The 22,873-nt window shown below is 45.6% G+C and overlaps 1 protein-coding gene across 4 annotated transcripts in view; it reads right to left on the bottom strand.

The window, feature by feature from the left end:
- The window catches only part of ASTN1 (astrotactin 1), a 328,202-nt gene that overhangs the window by 159,942 nt on the left and 145,387 nt on the right, over positions 1-22,873 (bottom strand). For 2 of the 4 annotated variants that reach the window (XM_060295993.1, XM_030875395.2), the window contains exons 3-7: positions 14,521-14,914; positions 12,967-13,113; positions 11,799-11,906; positions 7,116-7,265; positions 5,944-6,135 (exon numbers count right to left, since the gene is read on the bottom strand). In XM_060295993.1, the coding sequence (XP_060151976.1) occupies positions 5,944-6,135; positions 7,116-7,265; positions 11,799-11,906; positions 12,967-13,113; positions 14,521-14,914 (991 nt within the window). The remainder of the gene's footprint in view (positions 1-5,943; positions 6,136-7,115; positions 7,266-11,798; positions 11,907-12,966; positions 13,114-14,520; positions 14,915-22,873) is intronic. The other 2 variants (XM_060296001.1, XM_030875396.2) reach the window with 1 other exon arrangement.

Genomic DNA, 22,873 nt, shown 5'->3' with positions numbered 1-22,873 from the left:
ACTGTGTAATGGAAAATAAACAAATTAATTAAAGAGTGTGTCCCAAATTTATAGATACCATCACCACCACCTCTCCCCAAGGTGCCAATATCAAGCCAACTAATGGGTCAAGGACCCAGAAATGATTCGCCCTTAAGGAGATCATCTTTCAATTTCCTTGTGGACATTAGGCATGGATATGATATTACAAAACAGGAAGGAATCTCAAGAGGTTGTCAAACCCATCAGTCTGACTCTTACAATGTTCTTAACTGGATGGCTTTGACAAAAAAGGTAGTCCACCTTCCACACCTGATATCTAGTTACCACAACACATGTAAAAATAAATGCAGTAACAACTCAGAGCTCGAGCAGAGCTTGATTTTCCTAATGCTGGCAATATCTACCATTTGTAGAGCACGTTTACCTTTCTCAAATTGCCTTCACAGTCATTATCCCCTGATGAGATTTCCATCATTCATTACTATGTGGGGACACACTACCGACAACAAGTAAAGCTTTCCTCCATATAATGTTATACGCAGCCTGGAGTCAGAGCAACAGAGACATTTTTCAAACATATCATGTTAGAGTTTGAGGATTTCCAAAATTCGTCTCTTAAATCATCCTCATTTCCGGAACTCACCAAACTTCCCTCTTCTGTATTCCTCCTCAAAACCAGTCTGGCCATCTACGTTGAAAGGAGTTCAGACTTGATGAGGGAAGTTGCTATGGCAACCAACTGCTAAATCTTGACTTTAAGAGGGGTTTCGTGCAAGCACAGGCTCTGACTGTTAGCTGTGAATTTTAAAGACCCCACAAGGGTGTTGGATGCCCTCCTAAGCTAGAAGTGTTACAGTCTCTGCATCTGCTGTGACAGATGGCAGGGAACACATGACGTGCCGACTCTGTGGTGGTGTTCATAGGAATCCAACAGAGAGACGTGTCACGGCCACAGAGAAGTGCCCAACTGGGATGGAGCGTGCCCTGCAGGAGGCACTCACAGACAACTACGCTGCCAGAGAGTAGAAGCCCACCCAAGAGATGATCTGTGCAGGGCCTGGAGATGCCTACACTGGATCTGTGCTTGGTACCCTGAAGGCAGATGCTGACACGCAGTGCCTTCCAGTCATTTCCCATTCCATAGATGGATGGGGCACAAATCTCATCGAACGATTGAAGAAAGACCTTGAAGCTAGGGCTCCTCAGACATGACTGGGCTCACCACAAGTTCTTCGTGACATAACTACAGATCAAGGCCAAAAGTCCTGATCACCTCCATCCTTCAGGTAGCAGTTGACTTTTATTAAAGTCAATTGGGTACGCTTCATCCAAAAAGGGAAATCTTTGTCAGACATCTGGGCTTGAATAATATCTAATTGCCTGGTCTCCTCTCCTGGGCAGACACCAGGCAAGAGGTAGGCTCAGAGTCAAACAACCCCACACGACTCCGGGAGGGCAGACAGAGGGAAATAGGCCAAAAGTACACCTTGAAGGGAGGTGCTTTAATTGAGCCACAAAAGAGAGTTTGGGATGAGTGGGCAATCCAGGTGGCAGGAACAAAATGGGAGCTGTGCTACCCCACCTAACTAGGTTCTAAAAACCAGGGAAGACTAGAGGGAGAGAGAGAGGCCCTTATTCAGAGTAAGGAAAGGGGAGGAGGGCTAGAGTGAGTCTGGAAAACTGATCCAATGCCCCTCACCAGATTTTACACATTTCTTCATGGTTGGGACCAGCCTATGGAAAGATCTGGGACAGAAGGAATTTCAGCGACCATCTTGGATGGTGATTAAAACTTGATTTAGCTTGGAAGTGCATGCTCCTTGCAGACTCATAAAAGCTACATATCTTGAAAAGGGCAGTGAGGGTCTGTGGCCAGAACTGAAGGGGGCTGTGAAATCAAGCAGGTGTGTGAAGCCTCCACAGCTGCCCATATGGCGGAATAAAGGCCAGGAATGCAGAAGAAAGAGAAGTTGCTGAGGCCAGTTACTCTGTGTTGCCCTCAGAAAACAAGCCAACATACAACCACCACAAAAACCCTTAGAAAGTACAGAAAAAGTCAACCCCTGGCTGGATCCATCGGGCATTAAGCATTACAATTTCAGTGGTTTGCTGTTAGCCCCACGTGACCAGAGACACACCCAGGGTTACTAACCTAGGATGATCTGAGAGAGGATGTCAGTGTGCAGTTGGCAGAGGGCTTCCGGGCTAAGGGCTTTAGGTACATTACGTCCCTCTCAGATAGCACGTTGCTAGAATGCAAAAGGGAGGCTGGAGTGGAAAATGGTCTCAAGTCTCTTCCAGCTCCAGTCCTTCCGTAGATTCCTGACACATCTGCAGAAGGTCTGGGCAGCCACCTTCTATAAACTGTGCCAGGGTGATTGATATAAAGAGGGCATAACAATGCTTATTTTTCTTCTGTCCTTTTTCTCCTTCCCTAGTGTGTTAGTTTTCTATAGCTGCCATAAAAAATTATCACAAACTCAGTGGTTTAAAACAACAGAAATATACTATCTTGCAGTTCTGCTGGTCAGAAATCTGATATGAGTCTCACTGGGCTAAAAACAAGATGTCTGTAGCGCTATGTTCCTTTCTGGAGACTTGAGGGGAGAATCTGTTTCCTTGCCTTTTCCACCTTCTGAAGGATGCCCACATTCACTGGTTCCTCAACCTTCAAATCCAGCAATGGCTGGTGGAGTCCTTTTCATGTCGTATCACTCTGGCCTCTTCTGCCCCTCTCTTCTACTGTTAAGCACCCTTGTGATTACATTGGGCCCACCTGGTTAATCCAGATACTCCCCTTATTTTAAGATCAGTTGTCTAGCAACCTTAATACCATATGCAACTTGAATTCCTCTTTGCCAGGTAACGTGACATTTTCACAGGTTCTGGGGATTAGGTCGTGAACATCTTCGGGGGCCCATTTAGCCTCCTACCATACCTGGTACTCTGGACCTCTGTGCAGGTGACGAGTAAACACACACTTAAGTTTGAAACACGTTGGAAGGATGCCTGAGGAGAGCTTCAGGCACTGGAGGGTGCTCCTTTGCAGTGACTGAGTGCCTGTTTGTGTGTTTGTTTGCATGTGTGAAGAAGTATACACGTGCACTTGCACAGTTCCACCCAACCATGTGGGCAGACCCCTCGGCATGGCTGGGAAAGCACATGTCCCAACACCATGACATTTCCAAGTGAGTTAGCTGGAGGACTGCAAAAATAACGTCGACTTGACTTGCAGCCAATGCCCACACTCAGCTCTTTGGAGAAAGGCTTTAGGATGGAGTGTGGGAGGCGATAAAGTTTCTTACTGACGAGCACGTGGGATGGCCACATCATCCCAGGCACAGACAGAAGCAGGGCAGGAAGGGGGAGGGTTTCCAACCCCAGCATTAATGAAAATGGAAGTCCCTGCAGTATCATTTCTCAGCGGCTACCCCGGAATGAAGATGTCGCACCTTAGTTCTGTGGTGGGTTCTTATTTTTAACCTCTCTCCCTGGCTTTCCAGTTGGAAATTCATTAATTGTCACAGACACTGGGAAGCCACTAGCAGGGGTGGGGCTTCCCAAAGTCATTTTCAGTAAGGATTAGAAATGAGACATCCAGGAGGGATTGAAGAGGTGATGGGAGCTTTGCTATGAACAAGCAGGTTCTTCAGCTTCTGGCTCAGGAAACAGTGATGCTTAGCAACGGTGATCGCTTGAATAGTGTCACAGTGACAAATACGTTGGCTCTGACCTGTCCGGGGGAATTAAGCAACCCTTTACAATCCCACTTCTGCTCTGATTTCATGGTAGACAGAACACCGACTCTGCCTTAGGTAGCTGTGGGGCTTCGGGCAAGTCGTGTAACTTCTTGGGGAATTTGAGCATTGACCTAAAGGAAGGAGGAGTTTATCTCTAAGACCCTCCAAGCTTAAAACACCAATCCCTCTTTCCACCTGTAATTCAAAGTGCTTCCTGTTCTTTAAAGACCTCAGGTGAAGCTTCCAAGGCCCTCCGGAGATCACGCTTCTCTCAGAAGCGAGTTTAACAAGTGAGGTGGTCCAGGGTCTCCTAATCCAAGTCAGAGGGGACCAGAGACTAGCTCAGTTGCATGGAGAGGCCCCACCTCTGAGACGAGCCTGCTTTTCTCTCCCGAGCCCACTGGCTTTTGGGCATGGTGCACGGCCCATCTGTCTAGTTTGGTGTTTGCCTGACAGCGTGGGAGGAGCAGCAAGCAAGCACAGTCTTAGACATCATATGTTTAAAATGCTGTACTTCTCCTTCATAGGGGGACCTAGAATCTCCGTGATGGGCCCACGTAACAACAACTTTTAGACCTATGAAGGTGAACTTTTGATGTTGCAGTTACCTGTTACTCCCCCAGAGAGCTACAGCAATGGACTGTAACACAAGTAACAGCTAGATCTCTTGGAGTCAACCTCTACTAATATCCTTCTACCCCGGCACCTTAAAATGATGCATCTGTGTGTGTGTGTGTGTGTGTGTGTGTGTGTGTGTGTGTGTGTGTGTGTGTTAGAGAGAGAGAGAGAGAGAGTGAGTGTGTGTGGAGGAGGGGGGCTGTAAGTGAGGTACAGAGAGCTGGAAAAGCTGGCCCTAGACTCCAGCAATGTTTCACTTGGGGATCTTAGACATCAGTACCTCCCCTTCCTTGCTTCTTAGGCATCTTACCACTCCTCTGGGAAGGAGCTATCTGTGGTACTGAACCTACTGGAAATAGGTCTTTATAAAGACTACCATAGAGGAACCCGTTCTACAATGAAAGGGCAAAGCAACCTGGGATGAAGGATCCATACTCCTTGGAGCTCAAGAAGCACTGAGAGCACCCCAGTACATGCTGTGTATGAATTCAAACCCCTTCTCTCAGAGCAGCCCCAGCCCCCCTAGATAATATAACAGCCTGAAAGATGGCTATACCCTTTCACCCAGTAATCTCTCTTCTGAGACTTATCTGAATAAAATAACTTCAAACATGCCCTACATTTATGTGGAAAGATATTCATTTTAGTAGTGTTCATAAAAATTTAAAATTTAATGCGTCTTACATGTCAAATAATAGGGGACTATTTAAATAGGAGCTATGATATAGACATACAGTGGAACACCAAATGGCCATTAGAATTACGTTATTGAGGATTATTTAGTGGTTCTGGAAAATTCCCATGATAGAATGTTAAGTGAAAAAAATCAAGAAAACTCTACTGGACTTGGTGTGCTTACAAGCCTCTAAGAATCAGGCATAGATAAAAGATCGGAAGGGAGGAAAGACATTAAATTTTTTAAATTATTTCTGCAGGAGATAGAATTATAGATGATTATCATTTTCTTCTATAAGCTTTTCTAATTTTCCCATTTTTTTAAAATTAATTAATTTATTTATTTTTGGCTGCACTGGGTCTTCGTTGCTGCACGTGGGCTTTTTTTTTTAGTTGCGGTGAGTGGGGGCTACTCTTCATTGCCATGTGCGGCCCTCTCATTGCGGTGGCCTCTCTCATTGTGGAGCACCGGCTCTAGGTGCACGGGCTCTAGAGTGCAGGCTCAATAGTTGTGGCGCACGGGCCTAGCTGCTCTGCAGCATGTGGGATCTTCCCGAACCAGGGCTCAAACCCATGTCCCCTGCATTGGCAGGCGGATTCCTAACCACTGCGCCACCAGGGAAGCCCCCCATATTTTCTACAATAAACATGCATAAAAGTTTAGCCCCCTTGGCTGACATCCCCTGACTGGAGGGCACATGGGCTGTGGAGGTCACAGCGAGCTGATCTGTCTGGCTTGGGGCTACAGTTAGGAGGCTTCCAAGGCTTCTGCCAGAAGATGACCTCACATTTTAAGCCAGCGAGCTCAGGGGCTCACCCACATGCTGCCAGCTTGCACAGTCTCGGCTCCCAGGGGTAATGGGTCAGTTGGGAAGGATGGCCTGGATTTTGAGGGGTAGTTGCAAGAGGCATGAACTCTGACAGTTACCCTCTGCCCGGTGCTCCAGCCTACCAGTTTCGGGGTCACACTGGTGTTCACAGGGGTCCAGGAGCCGCCGGGCACAAAGGTCCATGGCCCAGGGCCCACTGGAGTTCTGCTGAGAGAAGAGAACCACTTGGGCAGGGTTCAGCCAGTCGCTGGCATCCAGCTGGCTCCCCTCCAGCAAGATGAAGCGGCTCCCTGCAGGGGGAGAGAGAGGAGGCATGCCCGTGTGTGCCCACAGCACACACACACATTACTGAAGACAGGCTGAGCGATGCTCTGCAGATTAGCCCCCACCCGAGGTCATTACTTCTACCAATCCTGGCCCACCACGAGTCACAGAGCAAGGGATCAGCGGATGGAGACTCGGCCAACACTTGGATCTCCCGCCATATCATCCCCTGCTGCCTTGTCCCATCCCATGTCTACTAGTGTGGACCCAAGGGATACAGGGACAGAGCAGCTCTGTGATGGCCGTGGCACGGCGCCATCAGACCCTGGCAGTCGTCCAAGGAACGGAGACCTGCTGCCTGTCTTCAGTTGCCATGAAAATAAATAGCAGGCCCTCTAACACTCCAGACAGTCCCCACCTGTTTTCAGCCTTACGGCAACCAAGAGAACAGACATTAACAAGTCAATTAGGTGCTCTGGGCTTAACTAATTCAGGGACTCTCAGAATGTATATTATTCCCTCATTATATCAGGATCCCCCTGGATGAAAGTAAATTATTGCTTCAGAGTTCTAGGCTCATAGCAAGTTACTGCAATTAGGAATTTCTCACCAGGCATATCAAACGGAAACGTGGCTAACGCTTAAACATTCTACTACTCCACTTAGCTTTTCCCCATTCAAAGGCTAAGAGAATCTTGGTGTCTATGTACCTATAGCCAGTATGCCCTGCATTTATCCACAAAGACAGGTGCTTAATTAAAAACAAACAGAAATGGGAAATGGGCATAGAAAGGAGGAGGTGATCTGTTCTTTTTTTTTTTTTTTAACCTGCTTTCTGATTTCATCCGTGGACGATCTAACTTTGTCCTAAGTCTTTCTTATCCAGGTTTATTTTTTCCTCACTAATAGGTAACAGGGCTCCCTGCTTGTCTATATTTTCCCTGCCCACCCTGAAACATTCTCCTCGGGGGAGGGGCAGAGGTGGCATCCTCAGAGGTGGACTTACCATCAGCGATCAGGTGCTCGGGGACGTGCAGGGTGATTTTGACAACGAGAGGGCAGCTGACGTGAGAGGAACACACAAGGCCGATCACACAGCTGGTGATGCTGATCAATGTCAAGGTGGTCTTATTCACAGGACTTCGGGGAGAGCCCACTGAAAATAAGGCAAAAGCAAGACACTTGATGGGAAAAATCTCAGTAGTGAAGGGCCATTTCGGCCTTTTGCTGCTCAACCTGGAAAACAGGGGAGGCAGCTGGCAAACCCAGCCCAGGTGGGAAATGCGACTAGTGCGTGAGCTCAGTGACTTTCACCCTCATGGAACACCATGTCATCGCCTGGTGTCAGAGGGGACTGGGCCACTGGTGGTCCTCAGAGTCAACAATTGTCAGCTGTGAGCAAGTCTTCTGCATGCCTCCTGGGCCAGGCCACAAGAGAAATCATAAAGGAGGGCACTGTCCCCCTCTACTCGCCTGGCAGGGCTCCAACCTCTTGCCCAAGGGTGGTGGGAATGCTTTTACCCTACGCTGGAACTCCCTGCACTTCCCATGGCTTTCCACAGAGGACGCTCTCACCAACCAGCTTCTCCACTCCTGGGGTTCAAACTACCTCTCACCTACTCTGTGGGTGAGAGTCCAGGGCTTGGAAGGAGGAAAACAAGGAACGTCTGCTCTATACAAGTAGAAGATATTGTCACACCAGAAGGCTCTCCCCAGTCCTGCAGTCCTTGGGGTAAGGTTATAAATGGAAGCTTAGGGAGAAAATACGAAAGCTGAGGGATAAGAAACACTTCCAAGTAGCTGGGGACAGGGCTAAGAAGGGAGGTTTTGGGGGTGTTTGTTTGGTTTTGGTGGAGAGGATAAAATGGTAGTAAGAAGAGGGACCTTTCACATGGAAACAGAACAGATGTGGGAAAGCAAGAAAGCAAAGCAAGCTGCCGACCAAATGTATGAATACTTTGGAATTTTCTTACAGTCTGTGTTAATATTTATTATTGATAGCAATGAAAGGCATCTATTATGGCTGACAACGTGCTAAGTGTTTTACATACATTATTTTAAATATTTGCTTCCTTACAATAAATCTATGAGTCTGTACAGTAACTACCCACTTTATAGATAAGGAAAATAAGTCTCAAAGAGATTAACCTTATAGTGATAGTTAACACTTATGAATAAGTGTAATTACCTGTCAGGCACCTTACACCTGACATATCAGGTGTCTTACGTGTCTCACACCTGGGCATATCATTTAACGATGACAGCCTGATGAGGCAGCTCCCACAGAAACAGTGCGTTAGAGAGGCTATAGGGCATGTCCAGGGTCAAGCAGCTACTAAGGAGGGGAGCTGGAATCAACACACAGATCCAGTGAGGTTACAGCCCCTAGACAATTCACTATTCAATCTCTGGGTCCAGTGGAGCCTTTGCAATTGCCATTCTCAGGAACATGGGAAAAGATGTGGTCTATGGCGGCACACATCTTTTCTGGGAGCAGGTCCCCTGAGTGGGTGTGTTGGCAATAGCTGGGAGGGAGTGATTGCAGGGTGGCAGGTGGCCTCTGGATCCCCTGTCCCTTGCTACCTGGAGATTTTCTATTCATGTTAGTACCCTTTCAACACGAGTCTACTTCCCACACTTACACATTTCTTCCTCCAGCCCATACCAGGTCTGAGCAGCGCCCAGATCCGCCACCCGAATGGCCCTCAGGCACTCAAATGCGATATCCAAAACTGGGCTCTGCACCCTCTTTCCAACCCTGCTCTCCCTACCATTTCCACTGCCCAGCGAATGGCACTGCCGTCTACTTGGTTCCTCAAGCCCCCATACACCATCATGTCTATCTCTTCCCTCTCTTTCATAAGCCACCCCCCCCCACCAATGCCGTTAAATCTTTTTTCATTTTGTGCCCCAAATTTCTCTTGCTCCATCCTCTGCATCCCTACCTTGGTCTATCATCTCACCCCTGGACTATGGCAACAGCCATCCACCCAGTCTCCCTGCCTCAACTTCCCCCTGCTCTCACCTATCCTCCACACTGCCTTAGAGGGATCGTTCACAAAGCAGAGCAGACCAGGGCTTTGCTCTTTAAAAAACCTTCAATGACTCCAACTGAAGTGTCAGGTCTAAGTCCTTCAGTCAAGGAAGATCTCCTGATCTTCCAGCCTTATTTCCGAAGCAGACCACAGGCTGCCCCAGAATCTTTATTCTAGTAAACTATTTCCTGCTCTCTGACTAGACAATTACTGTTTATGTCCCTGTGACTCTGCACATACTATTTCCTCCTCCACAGAATGCCATTTTGTCACCTTGTCAGCCTGGTATACACCTACTCTTCAAGTCTCAGCTCAAACAATATCTCCCTGTAAACACTTCCCTGAAACCTTCAAGAACCGATTCTCACTCATTCCTTGCTGTTCCTCCCGCCCTTGTGCACCCTGCTGTTACAGCCCTTCTCACACAGTGTAGTCACTGTTTACAGGCACTTGCTCTCCTGTGATGGCAAAATGACTTGCTGCTCTGCCTCTTGTCTCTCTGGTCCTTCTGCATCATCAACCCATCATCCAGAATCTCTACCTGACTTCAAAATTTCCAGTGGTCCCCTTTGACCTACAGAACCAAGTGCAAACCCATTAACATCGTGCGTGCACTGGTCCTCTAGCCTGTTATCCAGCCCCATCCCTCCTATCCCTGTGTGCCTACATATTCAAATCCTGGATTACAACTACCACATTGAACTCCTTTTACTTGCTTGAAAATGCCATGTTCTTTTGTGCCTTCAAGGCTTTGTATCTGCTCTCTTCCTCTACTAAAATGCCCTTCCCCTAGATTTTCCTCTTTCAAGAAATTCTATGCATTGTATATAATCCAAGTCTAATTATTTTCTCCCTTTTTGCCTCCTTTTGCTGCCAGGTAGAATTAACTGTTCTCTCTTCTGAGTACTCATTTTACTTTATTTATATTATAAAATTAAGTCTTATCACTATGCCATGTTTTCATGTTTCTACTACTGATCACAAAGCCTGACCCATGACAGGTGGGTTATAAAATTTCCTGCTGGCCTGATTGATGTATCCAGTTCAATTCAACAAACACCGCATCTATTATAGGCAAAATCCCTCACTAGGCACTTTGGAAAAATAAATTAGAAAAGCCCATCCGTAAGAAGCTTACAGTCTAGTTAAAAGCAATAAACAGTTGATGTACTAGGAGACCTTGGTATTTAAAAGTAACAATTTTATGTTGCAAAGGAACTCATTCTAATTCATTACTACAGATTTTCTTACACGGGATTTTATTAAAGCAGAACCCACCCTGCTTTGCTGTGGCCTAGGGTGGATGGGCCTAGGACGACTCTCTGCTGTATATAAATATGTAATGAACATCAAGAGGCAACAGTCTCACCGCAGGGATACTGGGGCACCAGACATTAGGCAACCCAGAGCCCCACTGATCTCTTGAGAAAAGTGGTGGGAAGAACTTTTGTACTGATGGCAGCAGAGCCTGCAGAACTGGAACTGAGGAATTAACAGGGCTTCCTTCAATCTCTGGGAAGAATTCCTCAGTACGTCAAGAACTCAGATGGAGGTGGGAGACAGCCAAAAGGTAGGTGTCTTTGGGGGGGGGGGCGGCACTGGTTGATTATTGGCTGGGGAAAATGTTATTGACTATCACACAAGATGACATCACTCAAATACCCTCCATTGTATCTCGACGGGCCCCTGTCTAAAATTCTTTAAGATGAAGTGCTGTAGAAACCCAAGGCTGCACTGTGGAGAGTTCTAACAGCAACACAATAGAGATCTCATAGTGTCTTGCCAGTCACCAAAAAGGCACATTTTAATATAATTAAGCCCTGTGCATGAGGTACTGTTAACCCATTTAATATGTGAGGAAACTGAGGCTCAGAGAAGTTGTTGTCTTTATCCAGTATCACACAGCAAGTACATGCTGAAGCTTTTTGGTGCCTGAACACAGACCTCCCTCAGTAACGATGGTGAGACCACAAAGTCATAGGCACTGGTAGCCACAGCTGCAACAGCCATGCCTGAAGCCACTGAACATCAGGGTGGAGAGTCACAGACCGTGGCTGCGTGAAAGGACAACTCTATCAACACTGAGAAGAATGAACAAACCAACCTGGGCCCTGCTAGGAGACGGGAGGGGACTTGGGCCCTGGGAGTCCTGTGATTCTGCTGGGCAGGGGATTAAAGGTCAAAAACCACTACACATGTTTTTCAGGCCACAGATCGTTCCTCAACTAACCCCACCCCCCAAGCTCTGCCTCACTCAATCCCAGGATGGCTGGGTAAGCGAGGGTAAATATACTGTCTATTTTTTCACGTATAACACACTTTATCAACTTTATTTCCTGTGTCTAAACAGCAAAATATGACTCCCGAGGCTTCCAGAAGGAATTGAGAGTCTTCTGACCAAGAAATAGCCTTTCAAACAACTTGGAAACTTGTTTGAGAGTGCCATTATCTGGGAGAGATGATTCTCTGAAATTTTCCACTCTAGGCTCTTCTTTCTTCCTTAGGAGGAAACACCAAGTCTGGTCCAAGAATTCTTCCTGCGGACACTGGCTTTGGTCCACAGAGCCCCCTCCCTGACCCAGCACCTCTGTAGCTCCCTGCCTTCCCCGCCCCATGGCCCCTCTCACCCCACTTTGCCCCTCTATCCTTCCTACCTCTACTGCGCCTTCGGCTCCGCGAGGGGTCAGTGTAAAAGGTCAGCTGGGGGTCATTTTCTGCCTCTGTGCTAGAATCCCCTTCAGGGTTCAGGAAGGCGGAACCAGCTGTAATGAAAAGACAAGGGCAAAAACAGTGTCTTCAGTTTTGTCTTCATGACACCAAATCATTGGGCAAGTTCAAGGGGAAAACACGAGCAGGGTGACTGACAATCTGGGCGGAGTAGCCACAGGGATTGGAGCTTCCTGATACACAGATTTATTGGAGAAGGAGACCTCGATATGACAGCCATCACTAGAGCCCTACATCCACCCAGCCCATGCTCCTACTGAGGAAAGCCACCTGCCAGAGAGGACCATCGTGGACGGTACGTGGAAAAGGAAGAAAGGGAAATTTCCCTCATTACACGTCATGATTCTGGTTGATAGAGGCTGGAATTATGTCCTAAGGGGCATATGTCTGTATGTCTTAATGTCTATATTGTATTTTTTAACTGGTTCTAGGATTAATATATATTCAATGTGAAAAAGAGAGAAAAGAATAAACAAAAGACCCCCACATGTTTAAAAGGAACAACGCTGATGTCCTCTAAATCCTCCAAGTCAGAGGAAGACTCTGTTAACATTTGATGAATACACTCTCCATCTTTTTCCTGATACAGAAGCAGATAAAGGTTTTTTAAGTTCCCCTTAAGAATGGCATTCTGCCGTACCTTCTATTTTATAACCTAATTTTTCCCCATTGAATAGATGGGTGGGCAACTTTCCATATGAACAAATATAGATCTATAGTATCATCTTAAGCCACTGGCCGGGAGACAGATGTGCAGGTAGTTAAGCAATTCCCCATTGACGGACATTTAAGCTACTTCCAATTTTTTGCTCTTTTAAACAATGTTGGGATGAACAGCCTTTTACACACATCTTTGCATACTTGTCCAATTATTATTTACTAAGTATAAATTCTCATTGCTAAAATTACTTGGTCAAAAGGTGTCTATACATTTAAATTTGTTGGTTAAGTAACACACAACAGGCCTGTAGAAAGACTGCGACCAAACACAGCCCCTCTAGCGATGCCTGAGAGTGGGGGTCAAGGATATTAACGGCCCTGCCTCTGCTGGTATTAAGGAAGCCACCTTCAAGCCCTAACACCAGACGCGGGTACCTCTTGCTTTGTTGTTGATCCTCTTTCTCTGGCTACTGGAGGTGTGAGAAAGCAGAGTGGCCTGCTGGTGGTTGGAGTCCACAGGGCTGGTAGCAATGATGTTATCTTTATACTTGTTCATCAGCGACAGCTTGGCATTGTCACTTCCTGTATAAGGAAAGGCCAAGACAGAAACTTTAAAAGGCCAAAGTGAGAGCAAGGAAATCTGCATGAACCAAGTACATGGGGTTTCACAGAAACTGAAATATGAAAGCTTTAAAGTGAGAGACTGGCAGAGACTGAAATGCTTCTTTTTGATTTCTAGGGGACTACAGAGTTATGAGAGAAGGGGTGAAGAAAGGAAATCCAATTCAACCAATTCTGTATTGATAGGGTCACCACGTGTGGCCGTTCGGTGAGATACAGACTGCAGATTTCTTTCCTTTGGTCAGCACAGAGTTTCACAGAAATTTGAATTTGAGCGCATTCAGGCGGAACCTGCCCCCTCTCTCTCATCCCAGTCTGCTCCGTTCCCTGTTGTTGACATCCAGCTCTCTCACATATTTGTGCTATCTGCCTGCTCCCCAAGTCTCTAATCATATGGCTACTTGGTGGGCTTAGCACTATGGCAGGTGCTATGGAATATATGAGATATTCAAGACACATCCCCTAGTCTCAAGGAATGTCTAGACTTTACACCTTATTAAGACATGCCTAGTCATAGGATCTTCTCTAGATAACAAGCAGAATGGAAACCTCCATGATGTGATTTCAAGCCCCACAGAAAGTCCACATATCTTAAGCAATATTCAGTTTCAAAAATGTCTTCTTCAAAGATAATTGGGCAGTTCCTTGAAGGATCATTGTCTTGGGGTTTTATCTACAGATAGTTGTTATTTATAGAAGTATGAGAGATAGGCTATAAATGAGAAGTACAGTCATTTCCTCTCTGCATTTGACCGACTCTGGTCTTGTTCAGCCACATTAGCTCCAAGTCTCTTCCACCCAGTGTCTCATAGATGCACAAAGCATCTGAGGTCAAACAGTTTGATCGTATTCCTTTATTTTCTTTGAAGAAGTACATCCCTTGTAAAGACCACAGGGGTATGGGCAAGACAACACAACTAAAACACCCCAGGCCAAAGTCTCAGGAGTCATAGAAAAGAAAGATACCTCTGTCCCCTCCACTTCAATGGAAAATTGAATTGCCCACACAAACATACCACATACAAAAATGTCACACACGCACGTTGACCTTTTCTGCTACATCCCTATTTTCCCGAGGATTGCTCATTACATATGGAAAAGCCTCTAACCCACTCTTCTGTTGGATGTAAAAGTCCCTCTACTTCCAGTGCCAAGTGGAAGTGGAGAGGGATCCAATTCACCCTTGTTCTTCTGATTTCGTATATTAGAAAACGGCTCCCATCATCTCAGGAAAATGCTTACGCTTCTTGCCCACCCGGGAAAGGGCACTGGCACATCCCATTATGTATGACAACCAGCCATGAAATTAGAAAACAGCTGTTCCCTACCCACTCTCTAGTGCCCTGAGACAAGGACCGAGGCACCCACCTGGCGTGAGGTCCATCCCTGCCTTCTCGTTGCAGCCCTGCAGGGAGTCGAGGGTGCGGGTAACCTGGCTGGCGAAGTCCTCCCCTCCGTTCATGCACTCCCTCTGCAGGTGGTGGCGCAGGTCAGTGATGTCGTACTCGTAGCCATCCAGGATGGGTGTCTCCCGGATGCTCAGGGTGCCGCTGGAGTTGTGGCCCTGCACGCGGGCATTGCGCAGACTCTCCCGCCCGTGCCCGCCGATCAGCACAGAAGGAATGTAGTGAATCTCATTGGCAGCCTCAGCGCTGGCACTCTTCTGGGGCTGGGGGACCCGGCGGCGCTTGCACCAGCGCCGGCGAGTGTACAGGATCATCACGAGGCACAAGATGGACAGCAGCAGCGCTATCATGCCACCCTAGGAAGAGAGGACAGCAGGTGGATGCAGGAAGATGGGTGAGCTCATCCCACCAAGGGGCCTCACCCCTCCCGCTGTTACCATCCATCACTCACCCATTAATTCATTCATTCACTTAGGTGCAGTACGTGCTTATAGCAAGCGTCACTCAGCAGTAAAGGGACAGTCTGCTGTGATCGGTGATCAGGGTGAAAGAAAAATGGAACTGGGATGATTAGTGCATCATTTCAAGTGATCCACGGTTGCTTCTGGCTTAGCAAACAATTTGAAGAAGAAAGAAGTCTTTGTGATTGTATATGTGTATGTGTGTGTGTGTGTGTGTGTGTGTGTGTGTGTAATTTCAGCTGCAGAAATAAGAGAGAGGGTTTTTTAAGGCAGATCTGCCACATGTAAAGCTGGTTTCAGGCCAATTTTTAGCAGTGGGATGGCATCTGGTTTCTTCCTCTTTCAAATCTTAAAATCAATCATATATAGATTCTAACTCTGCCTCCACCAACCATCAGCAAGTCCTATAAATTCGAGACCTCAGATTCTGTATAAGAGAGAAGATACCACAGATTCCTCATCTGTATAATGGAAAAGATACCACTTACCCTCACAGGGTGGTGTAAGTACTAAGTTATGTAACACATCTAATAGATTGTATCACAGGGAGTCAAGGCTGTCAGCCTAACCTTAAATGTCTCCATCAGAGTAATTGCCCAAGCAGGAGAAAATCAGAGACCCATCCGAAGAGAAGTTTACATCCGTCAGGAACTTACAACCAAGTGTGCAGAGAAATCTCATCATTTGAACATGACTTTTGGGGTCACTGCTGCTTTAGGAGACAGCCTTCTCCCACTCACACAGTCCTGAGTGATGTTCCCATTCTTGCTAAGCTCAAGAGAAGGGACTGAGACCCATGTTGTCCTGGACTCAGGCTGGCAGAGGAGTTTCCTTCTGAACCTTCCGGTGCTCCAAGGCCATCCTCTGAGGCCATTACTTAAAAGCCTGAACACAACTAAGTTGTCCGTCAGAGACGAGGATGCAGTGCTCAGCGAGGCAATGCCTCGCCTTAACGTGTGCCCAGGGCAGTGTTTGGCGGGAAGGGCTTACAAGCCCATTGCTGCACAGCACTCAGTGGGCATAAATCTTCCCGTTCACAATCTGTATTCACTCCCTTTACTTTGGTCAATACCCCTCGGAACCTATTTCATTAGGTGGGCATGTGCCACATGGTTCTGCTCTCAATCTTGGGCTACAATCACTGTCACCCCATCATATAGGCTAGAGGTGAAAACCCTCTATTAATTCCCAGGGGCTCCCCCACACAAGGCTGGGTCAAGATGATTCCCTTGAATATATTAGAGGGCGCTTTTTCCAGTCTCATAATAATTATATCTTAGATTTATAAAGTTCCACTCCCTGTAAATCTTCCCATTTATCCTCCCTCTCCCACCATCACTGTGAGCACGTGCGCACGCAATCACACACAGGATGCTGCTGCTTTCCAACAGGCAGCTCAGAGGAGCTGAGACAAGAAGTAACCGAGTCAGCTGTCAAGTGACCTGTCATGTCGGGTAGCTTTTTGGAGACATACACTGGCCTCCAGGTTTTCAAATTTTTCTTTTATCTGCATAACCCTTTCTCCTGGTGAAATCTCTCAAGCAAGTACAGAGAAAGCATGAATATGAAGCTGCTCAGGTTACAGTGGGGGTGGGAGTCCAGAGCCAAGCATTCTAGGTCCCTGATAAGTGCCGCCCCTGCCGCCCATGGTCCCTCCCTCCTGGCCGCCCTGCAGATGTGCACAGAGAGCCCCTGGGGCACCTCAACAGGGCAGACCTGAGCCCCGCACCCGTTTGCCGAGAATGAGTGTTTGAGTCCAACCCAGTGGTTTTTCGGCAGACCCTTTATCTCAGAGTCAGACCCACTAACTTTCCTTCATCCCAAACTGAAACTGCAACAATAGGTAATTAAGCCACACAGAAAGAATAACTTCCCGAGCCAGGGAAGCTGTCAGACATTGAATTAGGCAAGTGAAAGCTTGAGGTAATTTTATTCCCTAAAGAGCTGTAAGGGGAGCATAAACATCCACCTCCCGGGAATGGTTTAAGCACCATCCTTCCCGCTCGCAGAGAGGTCTTCAGGCGCCCCTTCCGCTCCTCCTCTCTGATTCTCCTTTCAGTTGCTCACAACGGGGTTGTGATAAGATCCAGGCCATAGGTTCATGCCGCTTATTACACAGGAATAAAGCAACGACAGTGGTCTGTTAATGGGGCTTTTACTTTGTATCAGACATTTGCCCCAAATGCTCTACACTCTGAGAGGCAGGGTCAACTATTTCCCCATTTTACATTTGAAGAGCTAGGGCACAGAGGCCGAATAACTTGTCCAAGGTCACACAGCAAATGAATCGTAGGACTGGAATGGGGCCAAAATGACTCCCACTCCAGAGCCTACCTTCTTAACCACTAGGCTGCAGTCACCCCGAGTGAGCTTCGCTCACTGGAGACATATACACCCTGGCATCTATCTCATGAATTTTAAAAGGATAGAGTAGGAGAATATGGGTAATTCCACCTGAATCCATCCTCACCTTTCGAAGGAAAAAGAGAAACTACTCAAAGTGCACATCTAGCTGACAAAGAGACACTATCGTAAACAAAGGACCTTGCACCAAGCACCCACTCAAGCGTCCTACTCAAGGTTAGTAGGCAGGGCAAAGACAGCAGATGCATTTCAGGGTCTCCGTGCTAAAATAAGACTGTGCCTCACACACCACTACCTGCCTGGAGGATACCATTAGACTCTCAGTTTAGTTGAATTTCGACAGAGAAATCTGTGTTCCCTCTCAACTGTGAGACCCAGTGAAAATCTTTAGACTCAGCCCCTCCTCTTCTGAAGAAATGAAGGCCCAGAGAAACGACAAAACTAGACAGTGTAGAACCGGTTCTACACCCAGATCCTCTTCCACTGCTCTTTTCATGGTACTGTTTTGTTAGGTTCATCTAAAGTCCCCTTTACCATGTAGGGGCCTAGACACTCAATTAGCAATATTTTATGCTAATTTTTTAAAAAAATAACAACTCATAGAGAGCTAGAATACACGTTTTTGTTTGGCTAAGCCAGTTCATTTAGCAGCTCTAGTATTGCTTTAGCAAAACATTCCGTCTGCTTAGAGTCACTGACTCCAGATGACCTCAGTTTTTTAATAATCAGTTACCAATAATGAGCTCCAGCCATTAGGTGAAACAGCACAGGCATATGAAAAAACATTCTCAGGCACTCAAACTGTGGAATAGTCTCTCTGCATCTATAACCCAAAATGATGGCAGATGTCACAACGCTTTGTTATGACTTACTAGTTGTGGACTACTATCGAAATAATAATATACATAAGTTATATGATATTAATTTGTAATATTATTTAATAATATGTTGTAATAATAATTTGTAAAATCACTACACACAAATACCTCTGGACTGCTTATCTGCTCTATCCAGTGAGGAGGGAGTAGGTAGGAGAACTTTATGTACAGGGCCTCCACTATACTGGGAAAAGGCATGGGTGTAGCCACTTTGATAATGTTCCGTCTATGGTGAGGACTCAAATTCGATTGCTTTTGCATTCCTGTGATAAACCACCATTCTTTGATGTTACCATTACTTTTAACCCTTCTACTTCCATTGGAGATTTTAAGCAGTTTCAGTGAAACTCACAGAGGCTCTAGGATTTTTCTTTCAAATAACCTAATGAAACCAAGAGGTGGCAGATGAATGGAAAGAAAGCCTAGGCCAAGAAGGGCTAGGAGCTTCCTAATAATCAAGTGAAAAAGAGCAAGGCGAGTTCTTGTCTGACAAAAGAAAATTTGTTGGTAAACTTATAGTTACCAAAGGGAAAGAGGGGGAGTGATAAATTAAGAGTTTGGGATTAGCAGATACAAACTACTATATATAAAACAGATAAACAACAAGGTCCTACTGTATAGCATAGGGAACTATATTCAATATCTTATAATAACCTATAATGGGAGAGAATCTGAAATAATATATACTCAACTGAATCACTTTACTACACCTGAAACTAATACAACATTGTAAACCAAATATATTTAATAAAAATTAAAAAAGGAAAGGAAGTTTGTTGGGAGGAACAAACTTCCTCTAAGCATTCAACCCCATTCAAATAGACTTCCACCTGGCATGTGAACGTGAGCATACTGACAAACGCAGTGGGCAATGTGATCTCCCAGGCTTTACAGAAGTGCACAGGAGTTCTTCCTACACCTACACCTTGCTTTGAGCTTCTGCATTACCCTAGCTGTGTTCAGAGTATGTGCTTCATTTATGTGTTAACTTGAATTTTTATGGCAAAACAAAACAAACAGAAAACCCATTAAGGTACATTTGGACCCAAGTGAGAAGTAACAAAATGCAAACTTTGAACATTAAAAAAATAACACTGACAGCAAGATATGTAATTTTTTGCTCTTTATTCATCTTTTCATGAGTTTTCTGATTATTCTATTGATTTTCCTCAAAACTGTTAAAATTTTTGTATCTACAAGTATGTTTGGGGTATATGAAATCTCCACATCTATTAATAAGATGCTTGCAAAAAGTGGTATTTAAAAATATATTTTCCTTTAAAAAAATCAATAAATCATTTCTGCTGGCTTTAACAGAGATCAAACAAATGAAATCAGCTTTTATTTTCTCATGAAACTGACAATTTAGGCACTTACCTGAGAGAGTAGTATGAGGTTTGTCAGATAATTTGCAGATTTTGTAATATTTATGTTAGAATGTTTTATATAGCACTGATGGTGATTGTTCAGGGATAGAAAGTTCTAGGCAGAGTTCCCTTTTATGCCATCCCAGTCATGCAGGCCAACCACAAGACTGTCTCATTATCTGACCTGTGTATTCATCCTGGGTCTGGGTCATTCCTCACTCCCTTAGCTAACCCTTACGTGTCCTTTGAAGTCAGTTCAGTGACATAACCTCAGCCAATTCTTCCCTATATCACTGAACCACCCATAGAACCCTTCCACATAACTAACCACAAGTACTTTTATCTCTGATTTACTTGTTGATCTCATCTACTAGATTATAGACTTCATGAGAGCAGAGGATGCTAAGTTCCAGGGTCAATCCTAGTAGTGCCTTCCATGAAGTTAAGTGTTCAATAACTGTGGAAGGAAGGGTGGAAAGGGAGGGAGGAAAGGAGGGAGGGCGGGAGAGGGGGAGGAAAAGAGGAAGGGAGGGAGGGAGGGAAGAAGGGGAGGTCAACTTTGAGTATCTTTCAATAGGGACATCATCTGTGTGCCTCCAAGCAAAGCTTATACGTCAGTTGCTTACGTGACTCATCCATTCGATTCATGACTCAATCATTCAACAGATATTTACTCACTTTAGAGAGGCATTTTTCTTATGGTCACTGTTATGCAGATACTGCAGTGAATAATAAAGGAATAGGTCCTGATCTCATGGGGTTTACCTTTGAGTTAGAGAAAATAATCTCTATAATTTGGTTTTTAAAGGTAAACACAGGCACAAAAGGAAGATAAAAACAGATCACAAGGACTGGAAATAGCCTGCCATAACTTCTTTTCTTATAAAAGAAGAAACTGTGATAGGTAAAGATATTTGGACTGGAGGTTATACTCTAGGTATAACCTATAACGTCAGGGGCCAGTAAAAGCCTTCCATTATCCCAAATCAGTGTCATATGATCGGTAAATCCCAACAAAAAGAATCCAGATTTATCAAATTTCACCAAAGTTAGGGAGTCACCTGGGTTTTGCGAACCCTTGGCAGAGAAGGGAAAAGCTGAGATTATGTTTCCGGCCACCATCTGTCAAGTGGCTGCAGACAATCAATCCACTCACATTTCAAAGCTTAGCTCTGCCCTAGGAGTAACCAGAAGAGTGAATCGGAGACATAATTAATTATCCCTCAAGGCACTGGACACACTGAATTCAAATTCTATTCCTAAAGGAATTAAATGGTGGTTAAAAACTAAGAATAAAACACACGAGTTTGGTGGCCTGTCACCTATTTTTCCCCAATAACAAAGCCCAAAGGTCTAGGGCAAATGCCCTGCCTCACATATGACAGTGATCATTTCTATCTCTCTCCAGCTTTCAAAGAAGGCAGACCAAGAGGAGAAAAACTGTGTAAGCCCATATGGCAATGCTGCTCACTTTCTAATCTAGATCCAAATATCCCAGGGGTAGGGAATGGATGAGGTGAATAGATGATTTTCAAGGTCCCATCCAATCCTACGTTTCTCTGAGCCCCGTGGAAAACTATAGTAAGTTTCTAATAGCAAGTAGGTCACCCATAAAATAGCAGAGCTAACCGGAACAACTTTGTGCAAGTTGCACAGCCTCTATGAACCTACCCCAGGCCTTCATCTATCAAATTAAGTGATTAAAAGAAATGCACTGACTCTTCCAAATTGGAAACTTCCTGATTATAACACTGATACCTGTCAAACTGGAAACAGCTCTCAACTGGTAAACTAATTATGGAAAAAATATTTGTGAGCTCTTCTTGCCCAGTAATGCCAGCAACTACAGACCAAGGAACTGATCCTTCAGAGGCAGGCTATCAACTCCAGCTTAGCCAATGCAGCCCTGATAAGCAGACCCACCCGCTTCCTCAAAGGCACAATAGGCCTTGGAAATCAGAAGATGTCATTGAAATTGTATTAACACATTCTTGACCTTGAGGATCCTTTTACTGCCAGGAGTCCCTAAACTAGAAGAGAAAGCCCCTTGGTTTGCTCTTCTGGCAAATTCTCTTTTCTGTGGTGGCTGGTGAATAGAAATCCATTATCCTCTGCCCATCTCCTTCCCAGATGGAAGACAAAAGCTACAGGTTAAGCCTATTAAGTAGTGGGTGCAATTTATAAATTATTAGGAACACTACATCCCCTTGGGGGTTTGCTGAAGTCTTTAATCGTGTGGAAATGCTTTTCAGTTGCCACAGGCCACCATGTTAATTAAGAGGCTTCAACATTCCTCTGGGGCTTCTGACGTGAATTGCACATCCCACTGGCAGGGGACAGACCTGCCCTGCCTGGTCAGCCTCTCAGTGGAGCCTGCTGCCATGAGATGCTTCAGAACCCCATCCCCACCCTTCTAAGTCCAAATATCCAAAGCGTAGGGAAGACACAGGATGTCCCCCCAAGATCTCTCATTAAAATGCCATCTGGGGGGTAAAGATAGGGACCAGGCAACCTTCCATATATAAGCAAGAGAAAAACTCTAAGATCAAGAGCTCCCTAGGTTAGGCAGTTTGACCTCAGAGGGCCCTCCCAACCCAAGGAGGCTATGAGCATGAAGTTCTTCTCAAGAGGAAACTCAACTTTATAGCTTTTAATTTTTTTTTTTTTATTTTCCCAGGTCTGAAAGTTTTGATTCTGTTAGGTTTGATCACTGCCTTTCTTCTTTAATCTGGGAAGTTTGTCTTCAACTTCTCTGTGAGGCTTCAGGAGTTTCAGCTAATGAGAGCCTGCAGCTCTGCAGGGAAAGTGGCTAGAGTCTAGCATGCTGGAGCCAGCCTGGGCTATTTCAAGTTGTCCTCTTTCAGGTTCTTTTTATAGAGCTGCTTTTTTAGTTCTTGGGATTTTTCTTACCTCTGAGGCTTGACTTTGCTGTCCCAAAGCAAAAGCAAGGGAGTACATTTGTGCATAAGGAGCTCAGAGCTCTCTGATCACTAGTACCTTGGGGAACCTGCCGTTTGCCTTAATGAGAAGGCTGAGGTCGAGTGGAGCTGGACGAAGCAGGGTGACAGAAGCAGCTTGCCACGGCTGGCTTTTCCGGGCCCAAGCCTACCCTACTGGATCCCCTAATTCCAAAGACTGGCCTAGATTGTTGCAGAGTGAGAGAGCCGCGAGGAATCAGGCAACAGAGGCAAAGCTGAGGTCCTCCACTCCCTCTAGATGTAGACTTAGAAAATTTCTGAGAGATG

The sequence above is a fragment of the Globicephala melas genome, chromosome 1 (genome assembly GCF_963455315.2).
Source record: "Globicephala melas chromosome 1, mGloMel1.2, whole genome shotgun sequence".
NCBI classification, from domain to species: domain Eukaryota; kingdom Metazoa; phylum Chordata; class Mammalia; order Artiodactyla; family Delphinidae; genus Globicephala; species Globicephala melas.
This window is presented reverse-complemented; position numbering and strand designations above follow the sequence as displayed.